Here is a 12,659-nt window from a genome sequence, read left to right on the forward strand (position 1 = left end):
TTCTTGTTGTTGTGGCTCTTGGAATGGGCATGAGGTGGCATCTCACCGAGGTTTTGGTGTGCATTTTCCTGATGACTAATGATGTTGGGTGTCTTTTCAAGGGCTTATTGCCTGCCTGTCTCTTTTCTTTGGAGAAATGTCTGTTGACATCTTTTGCCCCTTCCTAAAATTGTTTTTTAACTCTTGAGTTCTAAGACTTCTTTGTCAGTCATTTGATTGGAAAATATGCTTTCATTCTGTAACTTGTTACTTACTTTCTTTTTTTTTTTAAATTTCTTTTCAGTGTTCCAGAATTCATTGTTTATGTACCACACCCAGTGCTCCATGCAATACATGCCCTCCCTAATACCCACCACCAGGCTCACCCAACTTCCCACCCCGTGCCCCTCCAAAACCCTCAGATTGTTTTTCAGAGTCCACAGTCTGTCATGGTTCATCTCCCCCTCCAATTTCCCCCAAATCACTTCTCCTCTCCATCTCCCAATGTCCTCCGTGTTATTCCATATGTTTCACAAAGAAGTGAAACCATATGATAATTGACTCTCTCTGCTTAACTTATTTCACTCATCATAATCTCTTCCAGTCCCATCCATGTTGGTACAAAAGTTGGGTGTTCATCCTTTCTGATGGAGGCATAATTCTCCATAGTATATATGGACCACCTTTTCCTTATCTATTCGTCTGTTGAAGGGCATCTTGGTTCTTTCCACAGTTTGGCGACTGTGGCCATTGCTGCTATGAACACTGGGGTGCAAATGGCCCTTCTTTTCACTACATCTGTACCTTTGAGGTAGATACCCAGTAGTGAAATTACAGGGTCATAGGGAAGTTCTATTTTTAATTTCTTGAGGAATCTCCACACTGCTTTCCAAAGTGGCTCACCAACTTGCATTCCCACCAACAGTGTGAGAGGGTTCCCCTTTCTCCACATCCTCTCCAACACATGTTGTTTATTATCTTGTTAATTTGGGCTATTCTGACTGGTGTAAGGTGGTATCTCGATGTGGTTTTGATTTGAATCTCCCTGATGGCTAGTAATAATGAATACTTTTTCATGTGTCTGTTGGACGTTTGTATGTCTTCATTGGAGAAGTGTCTGTTCATATCTTCTGCCCATTTTTTGACGTGATTTCTGTTTTGTGTGTGTTGAGTTTGAGGAATTCTTTTAGAGCCTGGATATCAGCCCTTCGTCTGTAGTGTCATTTGCAAATATCTTCTCCCATTCCGTGGGTTTCCTCTTTGTTTTGTTGACTGTTTCCTTTGCTGTGCAGAAGCTTTTGATCTTGACTTTGTCACTTTCTTGATGGCATCCTTGGATGTACAGTGCTTAAAATTTTGGTGAAGTCCATTTTACCTGTTTTTTCCACTTTACCTTTTTAGCACTAATCATGCTTATATTTTAAGTGAACACAACGGGGAGACAGTGAATACTTAATGCCATTGCATAGACAGCACCATTTAAGATCTGGGGTGCTGAGGGGGAGTAGTGAAGAAATGATGAATATATTAAAGAGATTCTTGATGGTGCTAATGTGGGAAAAGACTCATCCAAGAAGACTTCTCCAACTAGACCGACCTGCCACCAGGTGGTGGAATAGTAACTGATGGCCACCGTGACTGTGCTGGCTACCAGCAGCCCTTTGTGTTTTGTGTTTGCCATTTACCCATTTCCTTCCCCCAGGGCCCTCCCAATGGAGGGTCCTTATGATCTTCTTATAGATGAGACCATGCAGGTTTAGAGAACTAGGCCTAGGGTCCCGTCAGCTTCAGGGGGCAGGAATTTTGCCACTTGTGCCCACCGTATTGTTTCTCACACTCAGCCTAGTGCCTGGCCCGGAATGACGGCCATAGGGCAAGAGATGTAGCTAAATCCTTTGCAGTTTGTGTGGCTGCTGGTCACCTGCTGCCCCTCCTCCAAGCATGGTGTTTTGAGGTCTCTCTCTTGCACAGTCAGAAACCACTTTAGAGCTCTCTGCTGTGCAGACCTCGGTGGTTTACCCCAGAGGCTGCCCTTCGCATGTCTGTACACCTGAAAGCCTTGTTATTTTAAGCTCATCGTGAAACATCTGCACGAGACCGACTCCTCTTAGATTTTTTTTCCTACTTCACTGCTTTCTGAAAGCATGCTTTTAAAAGGCACAGCATTTTCCTTCAATAAATCGAATAAACGTGGAGTCTCCCAGTTCATCCTGTCTCTTTGGAGTAGCTTTATGTGTTAACTGTTGCCTATTCAGCACGGAAGAGGCGGGATCTCCAGCTGATATCAGGTGCACAGGTTCTCAACTCCAGAGAGGAGGGCTTGGTGAATTAGGGGTTCCATTCCTAATTGGTGTCTGTCAGAAACAGAATGGGAGGAATGGAAAAAAAAAATACTGGTTTGGTGTTCTTGGCTGTTTGGATGACGGGAATGGACTGACTCTATAGAAAAGATGGCCAGCTGGGCAGAGCAGCCCTGAAAGAAAGATCCCAAAGAAAAGAAGAGGTGGTGTTAGCAGAGGAGTATAGATTTTGGAGTCTAGTGGACTAGGTTCAAATTCTGCCTCCACCAGCTCGCCTTGGGAGGTGACCTGGCCTCTCTGAGCACCCTCATCCCTACAAGTTATAGTAGATCTTGCTTGGGGGATGAGAGATAATGTCTGCCCGGAGGCTTGCAGAATGCCTGGCACGTGGGACGTGTTCAGGAAGTGTTCCCATCATTGTGAAGATGAAGCAGAGGTGGTGTCATAGCGTCCAGCAGACTCAGCCTTCCTTACTCAAGGAGCAACTGGGACAAGGCCACCCTGCATGTCATAATTGACTTTATTTTTCTAGTTGTATCTGGGACATTGGTTGGATTGGCCTCATGGGCAGAAATTCATACATTACTGGGTGTGTTAACTAGATTCTGAGGCTAGCGGGTGTGTTGTAATCTTGCTTCTGTCTGGAGTATAGCAAAGAACCAGGAAAATAATGAAAATGCCCCTTTAGGAAAGAAGCAGCAAAATAGATTGCTCAAAATGTTGGTGATGAAAAGCCCATCCACTTCCTCATTAGGAGCAGACCCCAAGGCCTCTCTCAACTCCCAGTTTTGTGCAGTGCTCCCAGCCTCTGTGAACTGTACCCCCACTGTCCCACCACTATCTGAGGGAGCACGCCAGACATGTGGGAGTCACACCTCATACCCTCTTGATCATACCCACTGTACGCACACCACCCCCAAGGCATATTAACTTTCATTCTTGAAGAGCCCACTCATAGGTTTTCTTCTCTCTGTTTCCATCAGGACCATTATATTCTGTCTGGATTGTATTGGTGTAACAACTTGCTAACAAGCCTGCTCTTTTAGCTTTTCTACCTGTAATCCGTTGTCTTCAGGGGGGGCAGAGTGACCTGCCAGGAATACAAATCTGATCAAGCCACCCCTTCTACACATGCGTGCGCACACACACACACGTTTGCACACACTTCACATATGTTGGTGAGTCTTAGTTGCTCTGATTAAGAATCAAAACTGTTTGTGTGGCTGGCGACACTGGTATATTCTGACCTGCCCACCTCTGCAAGCCTCCTTGCCTTGTATCACATGTCCACCTTCTCTTCTCCTGTCCTCTGTCAGCCTGACTTTCTTTCATGCTCACACCTGCCCCAGTTCTTTGCATACACCATATACCTGTACTTCTGACTGAAACATCCTTGCCTAGTGGCTTTGCACTTCATTCAGGTCTCAGCTCAACCACCACTTCCACGAGATCCCTCACCACCCCTCAGCTCCCTGCCCAGGTTACATCCGCCTCAGAGGAGCTTTCCTAGCACTATACACCCCTCCATTCTGGAACTTGCTTCAGTTGTTAATGTACATGTATTTGTGTGATAATCCATCTGATTCCTCCCACTACACTGTAAACTTGTTGAGGAGGTAAACACTGTGCCAGTCATTCTAATCAACAAACATTTATTAAATTTTTTTATGTGTGAGGTTCTGGACTAGGTATTAGAAGGGTTATACAGATAAGTAGAAGACTCATCTGTTTTAGTCTTTAAAGAATTGTATTTGTTTTCTATTCCTGCATAATAAATTTTCCTAAACTTAGCATCTTAAACAATGAATGTTATCTCACAGTTTCAGTGGGTCAGGAATCTGGGCACGACTTAGTTGGATGCGTCTGGCTCGGGGTCTCTCACAGTCAAGGCATGTTGCCTGGGCCGCAGTGTCAGCTGAAGGCTCAGTGGGAGAGGATGAACTTCCAGGCTCACCCAAGTGGCTGCTGGTTGTCCTCACTGGCCAGACACATCAGTGCCCTGCCTTCTGTCTTCTCTGTATGGGCTCCTCACAACATGGTCTGCTTCCCCAGACTGAGAGCTCCAAGGAGGAGAGAGAACAAAAGCGGACATCCAAGACAAGCCGTGTCTTTTTGTATCCCAGTCTCCTCTTGAACGGGACATCCTGTCCGTCTTGCCTTACCTTGTGGTTAGGCATGAGTCATGACGTCTGTTCTACACTCACCGGCAGGCGATGCCACAGGGGTATGACTCCCAGGGAGGGATCATTGTCAAGCAGGAGGTAGGGCGAGGCAAGAACGCTCACATTCTACAAGGGGGGTTGTCACAAGTGTCATAGCAGGGACACGTGGGGTGTTGGGAGAGGCAGGAGTTGGCATTTAGTCAGAGATATTTGGGAGAACATTCGGGAAGGTAGTCACAGGTGAGATAGGCCCTGGGTTGCTGATTTCAGCAAGTAAAGATGCAATAGAGAGAGGGACTCTGGTCTACTGCCCCTTTCAGCCCACTTCTAATGAATTTGGTCTCGCTGTTTCCAACCCATGGCAGATCAGAAGATAGAAGTCGTGGGGCTGGGTAGGGGCCGGGAAGAGCATGCTTTCTCTAGCAGATGCTGACATCTGGAGCAAGTGGCAGCTAGCACGTGTCTGACAAGGGCAGTAAATCTCAAGAACATATTTAGGGCTTCAGAATGCGTAGCAGTCTTGGACCATGTGTTACAGAGGCATTCCCCAGGAGCCTCTGAGGGCACCGGTCTGTTACAGCCCAGCACGTGACCATGGAGAGGTGGTTCCGTGGGTGCAGCTGAGGAGTTTAAGGAAGCAAGAGAGTAATCATTTTAGAACGTTTTGCTTTAAACAAACCAAGTACGTAATGCAATTTGGAGTCCTTTAAGGAGGCAGAACCTCAGCCAGGAGTCCCAATTGGATCATCGACTCGAGAAAAGCAAAGGAAAGCTATACTAACTAGACACGACTTTCTTTACATTAAAAAAAAAATAAATATATAGTTTATACTTTGCTCGCATGAATGAAACAGATTTACTTTCCATTTAATTCATAAAGGAGGTGGCTGTTTTGTTTGATTTTGTCTTTACTAATTGACAAGTCAGTGTGACCTCAGAGAGAGAGAGGCCACTCTGCGTCGCGTGTGGAATGGCAGCTCATGTCTTAACAGCGTGCTTTTCTTTTATTTGCCTCTCAGAGAAATAGAGTCGTGGATTGTTCAGAGTGTGTCTATTTCTGGATGCAGATGGATTAAAGGACCCACACGATAGTGGCCTCTTGGCTCTTTTGTTGTTCAAAATGAATCTGTGGCTTATGCCCTGGTAGAATGGAAGGTGCCTCTGCCATGCTCACAGAGCACAGGCTTGGAGATTCTCCATTCAAAGTGACATCCAGCCCTGTTTTTTCCCCCCACTAAAATTCACCCATTTATTTAAGTCATCCTACAATACAGAGTGGCAGAAAGAGAAGGGATTTGGGGGTGAGATGCATATCATGGCTCTGTCTCTTGCTGCTGACCTCAGGCAGCTCCATGCCACTTCCCTGAGTCTTCCTTACATTACCTGCGAGATTGGGATACTACATTCCCTCTTATATGGGATTTTTGTTTGGAGTAAAATATGTGGAAGTTTCCTGCTGCAATCCTTGGCACCTCCAAGTGCTTAATAAACGGGTTCTTTAAAAAGTATAATTTTAAAAACACAGTTCCCATAATAGTTTCCCATTGTACCCTATGATAATGTCGATTGAAAAATTAATAACGATCCCTTAAAAGCCTGTTCACTTATTGTCTCCCCAGTTGGACTCTCAGCTCCACACAGGCAAGTGCATGCCTTATTTTCTCTTACCATGCCATTTCTGCTCTTATTCACTTATTTTTCCCTCCTCCCCTTACTTCTGTTAGACTGAGTGATTGAGCTTTCTTTGTTTTAATTCCCTCCTGGTCATTGTAATCCATGTACATTTAAGAAGCTATCCTTAAGTTCTGGACACAGAGTGAAGCCTAAACGTCATCTTGTCACCTCTCCACCACGCTCAGACCTAGAACCTCGGCATGTGGTCATCATTCCTTCTCTCATCTGACGCGCTATTACCACCTGGACCGCAGTTCTACACTTGTGCAGACCTTCAGCCTTGGTCGGTCATTATCAGTCTGAAGATTTTATAGTCATTCTTATATTGATTTGTCAGCACATTCGCCATGTTTCTTTGTTGGCTGTTACTCCATGCATGTCCCCTTTTTCTTTCTGAATATAGTTTTCTTCTTTCTGAAGTGTATCCTTTTTAAATTCTCTCAGCAAGGGTCTAAGAGTGGTGAAGATTCTTTTGCTGAAAACCTCTACATTTTACCCTTGCTTTTGGATGATAGTTGAGCTGGGTACAAAATCCGTGTTTGATGGTTGTCTTCCTTGGCACCTGGAAAATTTTAGGAGTTCTGATGCCAAAGCCCCCTTCCCACATACTACCCACAAACCATGCAAAAGTCTTAGTTGAATTAGGATGAGCAAGAGTATAATTGAACCTGGCCTTCTAGAGAAGGCTAACATACCTCACCTGGGCTGTGCGCAGAAATTTTTTCCCCACATCTTGAAAAGGGCTAAACATGCAAATGCTGGAAGAAGATTTGCAGAGATTTACCCAGGATTACATGGCTCCAGGCCACGCTTCCCAAGTCCGAGGCCAGTGACCTCACTGCCACCTTCTTAGCACTCTGCCTGCTTTGGGGATGCTGCAGGGGAGCTCTGGTTTTGGTGTTTCTTTGCTTAGGCTGGATGTGGCTTGAATCCAGGAGGATCTTCCTGCAGAGGAAGAGAAGATGCAGGCTTGAGGTCTGAAGGCCCCTGGCCTATAGGTAGATAGTTAACATCCCTGCCAATCCATCTCTGCCCACAGATCATGAAGGAGGTCCGGCGAGCACTGTGCAATGCAGCCACGGATGACAGCAAACTTCTGCTTCTCAGTGCAGTGGGCAGCGTATTCTGCAGTGGCCTAGATTACTCCTACCTAATTGGCCGGTTGTCCAGTGACCGGAGAAAGGAGAGTACCCGGATTTCAGAAGCCATCAGGTAAGCTCTGCTCATGTTTGGACACTTTGGGACCTGCTTCCTTCTTGTGAAATGTAGCACATAAAAATACAGGTTGCTCAGTTAAATTTGAATTTCAAACAACAAAGAAATTTTGTTATCATAAGTCTATCCCATGCAACATTTGGGATATACTTATACTAAAAATTTATTTGTTTTTCATCTGGAATTGGGATTTTAATTGGGCATCCTGTATTTTTCTGCCAAAACTAGGGTGCCTTTGTCCTCTAGGTTAGATCCCACTTTATTCTCTTGATCAAAAAGAGATTTTATTTCTTTATATTAAGCCCAGCATCTTGTAATACCCAGGTTAGGGTTAGGGTGTTCCTGTGTCTTGAGGCTGACGTGCTCCACACTGGGAAGAGGATGGAGGGTTACCCTGGGCATCTGTGCATTTGCAGACCCAGCAGGGTAGGGAGTGCTTCCTCCTCTCTTGCTGCCTTTGGGACAAAAGTTGGGATCCTGGGGCTGATATCTGACCCAACAATTGGTATCTCTTTTGGGACCCTGAAGGGTAGTTATTTCCCCAGTATTTACAGATTTATTTTATCATTTTAAATTTATTTTGATCAATTTGTTAATTAGTTTTTTATTTTTTATTATGTTATGTTAGTCACCATACGGTCCCTCATTAGTCTTTGGTGTAGCGTTCCATGACTCATCGCTTGTAAATGACACCCAGTGCTCCGTGCCATCCCTCCGTGCCCTCCGTAATACCCGTTCCTGGGCTCACCCATTCCTCCTCCCCATCCCGTCTCCTCTAAAACCCTCAGTTTGTCTCTCAGAGTCCATAGTCTCTCATGGTTCATCTCCCCTGTGATTTCCCCCTTCAGTTTTCCCTTCTTTCTCCTAATGGCCTCCATGCTATTCCTTATGTTCTGCAAATAAGTGAAACCATATGATAATTGTCTTTCTCTGCTTGATTTACTTCACTCAGCATAATCTCCAGCCCCGTCCATGTCGATGCAAATGGTGGGTATTCATCCTTTCTGAGGGCTGAGTAATATTCTTCCATTGTATATATTTATGAAAAGCAAGTGCGTGTTATTTCCAGCAAGGGCTGTCGCTCAGCCTCCACCCTGGGAAGGGCTCAGGCTTGCTGCTGCACCTTGCTCCAAGCTCCAACAAGAGTCCCAGTGTGGTAACGCCATCTGGTTTCTCGGAAAGGAACACTTCTCCATGTGGTGTCATGGAGCCTCACGCCTCATGTGAGGGCTTCTCTGGGAGTCCCGTCTCACTGTGCCTGCCAGTGTCACGTGGGTGCTGATTGTCATGTGGCCGTGGGAGCCTCCCACGGGATGCAGTCTCCAAGAGATGACGTGAGGTTGCTCTAACAGGTGGAGTTCCAAGTCCCCTCTTCAGGGTGAAGCATCCAGGGAAGTAGGCTCCAAAACACGGGTGTGCTTCCCAGTGCAGAATTCTTGCCCCACAGAGACACAAAAAGGCTGAGCACTGTTACTAGAAAAGGCATCGTGGCTGTGTGCTGCTCCCAAGCTTCCTGGCCACAGACAGCCCTGGCCATGTCCACAGCGGTTTATCCTCTGTTTGGACTCAGCTGTGCTTTTTAACAGCTGCCTCATCACAGGGTTGGGGGGGGGTGGAGCAACAGGGTCCCCAGGGTCCCCAGTAAGCTTCCTTCATTTGGAGGACCATCAGGGATGGGGCGCCCATCTTTGTGGCCTAAGAAAAGCCTTGGCTGTAGCCGTCATGTGGTTAACGGATTTCAGCGGAAGCATTAGCTGGATTTCTAGAAGCCCCAGATTTGAGGAGATGCTGAATGCATTAGCTAACGTCTTGAGAACACAGCCAGTGGGATTTGAGACATTTGCTATCTCATAGGAAGGCGAGTTTCTCTTAGGCAGAATAGAGGGGGTGGCAGCAGAGGGAGTTCTTTCCAGTGTTCAAAGGGAGTGGAAGTTTCTAATTCATGAGCCTGCAACAACATCGGGGGAGGGTCGGGGGGTGCCCCCTAGACCAGCGGTTCACAGCCCCAACAGCACAGAGAATCCACAGGCCACTTTTCTAAAACCCAGCTGCTTGACAGCCCCAGAAATCTCCGAATCAGGAAGTGTGGGGGTGCTGCCAGCTTGTCTTTGCTCTTGAAGTTCCCTCAGTAGTTCTCCCATGCTAGAAGGAACAAAGATGGATGAGCAGCTTCACGGGCCAGATGGGGGCGCATACAGCACGCCCCTCTAGCGAAGAGTGCCCACGGGGTCAGAAAATGTACCGTGCCCATCATCGCCAAGTCCTGGGGGAGGCTCCAACTTCACCAGATTCGGAGTGCTTTCCCCAGCGGCCACACTCCAGAGTTTGGGACACAAGGTGGCAGAGAAGCATTTTCCAGAGAGTGTTCTGCAGATTTCCAGGGAAGTATCCTGAGTGAAGGGCGCTGCCCCTAAATTACTCTGGGCCACGCTGCAAGTTCCGTCCCTGCTGCTGCAGATTTTCCAGGCATAGGAACATATTTGCAGCCTGAGAAGTGTCTTATGAAAGAACTTTGTTCAAAGTCTAGCGTGGCTGGAACATACTTTGGCCACAGAACCTTATAACCCACAGACAGCCCTTGCGGTTCCCTGGGGACATGCGTGCTCTCGTCTGGGCTGACCTCCAGGCTCGGGGCACACTGTAGGGCCTGCTGCAGCACCCCCAGCACCGCTCCCTCCCCATCTGCCTCGTTTCCTCGAGAAAACATGCACACACGTGACCCAGTACACCGTGTTCGCTCTGCAGATGTTTGTTGAATGAACTAGCAGATGTGAGAAGAGCTCAGATGATTCATTCAGCACAGGCTTCTGTCCAGGACCCAAACAAAGCTGTCAGCCCCATCCTGCAAGAGAGGCTGCCCTCCCCTGAACTCACAGGTGATGGGGTGGTCTGGTGAGGAAGATTAATCAGCTAACCCGTGTGAAAAACTTGGTCATACCCAGCACACAGTCAGGACTTGGGACCGGTGTAAGGAATTATTTTCATTGCCAGTTCTCTTACGTCCAGCCACAGGTTCTAGCTAAGCCTGCTCTGACTGCGGAGTGGGCTTCAGGAGCACCCCTCTGACGGCCCCAGGATGACCACCAGCATGTGTATCTGGAGCTCAGAGGTCTCATACTGGCTGACTCGGCTGTGGACTTCGGCGGTGGGAGAGCTGTACCCCGGTGCTCTAGGTAGAGGAAATAGGTAGCCTGTGGCTCCAGGTGGAATCCAGACATCCCCGTATGCAGATTATTGCTTCATAATGCCCCTCTGGGCCTGGAGGGTGGATCGCCAACCACTGAGAATGGACTGAGAGCAGCGTTTGCCCTCCCCAGCAGGTGTACTGACTATAATATTACAAGCAGTCATGACTGAGGGCTCCTGTGTGCCAAGCGCTGTCTCCCTGAATTCCCATATGGCCCCATGAAGACAAATCATTGACTTTCCCATTTGACAGGGAGGAAAATGGGATTCCAGAGAGTGAGTAACTTGTCCAAGATCTCACTACTAGTTAGGGACAGAGTGGAGCCGTGACTCCAGAGTTCTTGCTCCTTCTGCCACATCGGAGCTGCCCAACACTCAGGCAGGCAGAGAGCACAGGGCTCGGGCTATGTAGAGGAAGCTGCAGGGACCAGAGTCAGCATGATGGACTTTGATGCTAAAGAAGATGACAGGCCCTCTGCCCCCCGCCCCTCACTGTCCCACCACCCCAGTCAGGATCAGATATCTGAGTGGCAGTGTCTGTAATGCAATATCCTGTTTGCTTCTGTGTCCACTGGGCTCTTGTGATAGAGACCTTCTGCTTGAGTGAGAGGAAGAGGATGGGAGAGTGGTCTGTGCATTGCATTTTCATATCCGGGACATGAGCCCACAAGGCAGCTTGGACCAAAACACGATGGTGTTGGGGTGCAGGGGTGGACCTGGGCACACTTGGTCTCCTTATCCCTCCTCGGGATGTGAGATTGCTCTGCACAGCGCTCAGGTTGGAGACCACAGAGGGAAGGTTCTGGGCTCTGGAACTGTCTGCTCCCATAACATTGTATGGGCAGAGGTGAATTCCTGGAGGCCTGCTCTGTGGAGATTGGCACAGAGTGGGAGTGTCAGAGAGGTCCTCATGCGGTCCACAGCAGGGAGGCGTCCTGACAGGAAGGACTGTCTTTACTGGAAGTATTCCTCAATGGCTGGAGGATGGCGTGGCCTCAAATGCTGGGAGTCCTGCACTGAGTGGAAGATTTGGCTTGACCACCCCTGAAGTCCTTTCCAGCTCAGAGATGCAACATCCCGGAACTGTATGAAGGGGTTTAGAGGTGGAATGTTGGCCCCAAGTCACTCAGACCATGTGGTTCCAAGGACCCTGCCAAGAAGCACGATGTGCGGTACAGGCTCCAAATTGCATTTGGTGGTAAAAAGTACATGTTAAGGCCCGTGACTGAGGCCATGAAGTTAGAAAGTCAGGCCAGGAAATGGGCCCCTGGAAAACTGGGAATCAAGGGGTCATGGTGCCAGAGTCCAGCAGTGTCCTTTTGGGGGTCAGCTGTGATGGGGCCGGCAGTGCTGAGAGAGCTCTGCCTTTTGCTCACAAACCGCCCCATAGGAGTCAGGAGACAGGCTGCCTCACACCTGGGGAAGGGTGCATACTTGCATGACAACGAGCAGGTCGTGAGACACCCCCCACCCCAGGCTTCTCCCAGGGGAATCTGCCCCAGTGTATCACCGTGATGCCCACATGTTTGCGTAAGGCTTGCGAGGGAATGGCAACAGCTGAGAAGGGATAAATCAGTGGGACATTTGTATGAGTGAAGTACCAGCTGCTGTAACGAATGACCCCTGAGTACCTATAGTGGCTCAGTTGTGATAGAAATTTATTTCTTACATTTGGAAACCTAAAATGGATACTACCGATTAGCCCATGGCTGTCCTCCAAGGGTGACTCAAGAACCCAGACTCCCTCCGTCTTGTGGCTCAGCACAGGCCCTCCGAGATGGGCCAGGCCCATCAAGGTGAAAGGGTTTGCAGGTTGCACAGTGGGAGGTTTCCTGCTCAGGCGTAGAAGTGAGCATAGGTTTCTCACATTCCATTGGTCAGTGCTCAGTTCCTTGGCCAACAGCCAACTGTGAGGGAGGCGGGAAACTGTGCTCCAGCAGTAGACTCAGGAAGAGGAGGGAAGGGAAAGTGGCAAGTGGCAAGTGAATCCGTGTTACACATCTGCAGTCTTCACTCTCATTCTGGAAGACTCCTTTAACCAGCACTTACTTACTGAGGGTGAGCTCCAGTAGGCATGGACACCAAGCCACACACAAGGCAGACCTGAGTGTTTCTGCAAGGAGCTGAAGAGGGAGGAAAATCA

General features: G+C 48.1%; 1 protein-coding gene across 1 annotated transcript in view; it reads left to right on the forward strand.

Moving 5' to 3' along the window:
• CDYL2 (chromodomain Y like 2) overlaps positions 1-12,659 on the forward strand; it is a 165,889-nt gene that overhangs the window by 138,237 nt on the left and 14,993 nt on the right. Inside the window, exon 4 of the mRNA XM_082711063.1 lies at positions 7,155-7,327. Coding sequence (XP_082567189.1) covers positions 7,155-7,327 — 173 coding nt within the window. The remainder of the gene's footprint in view (positions 1-7,154; positions 7,328-12,659) is intronic.

The sequence above is a fragment of the Mustela nivalis genome (genome assembly GCF_964662115.1).
Source record: "Mustela nivalis genome assembly, chromosome: 18".
NCBI lineage: Eukaryota > Metazoa > Chordata > Mammalia > Carnivora > Mustelidae > Mustela > Mustela nivalis.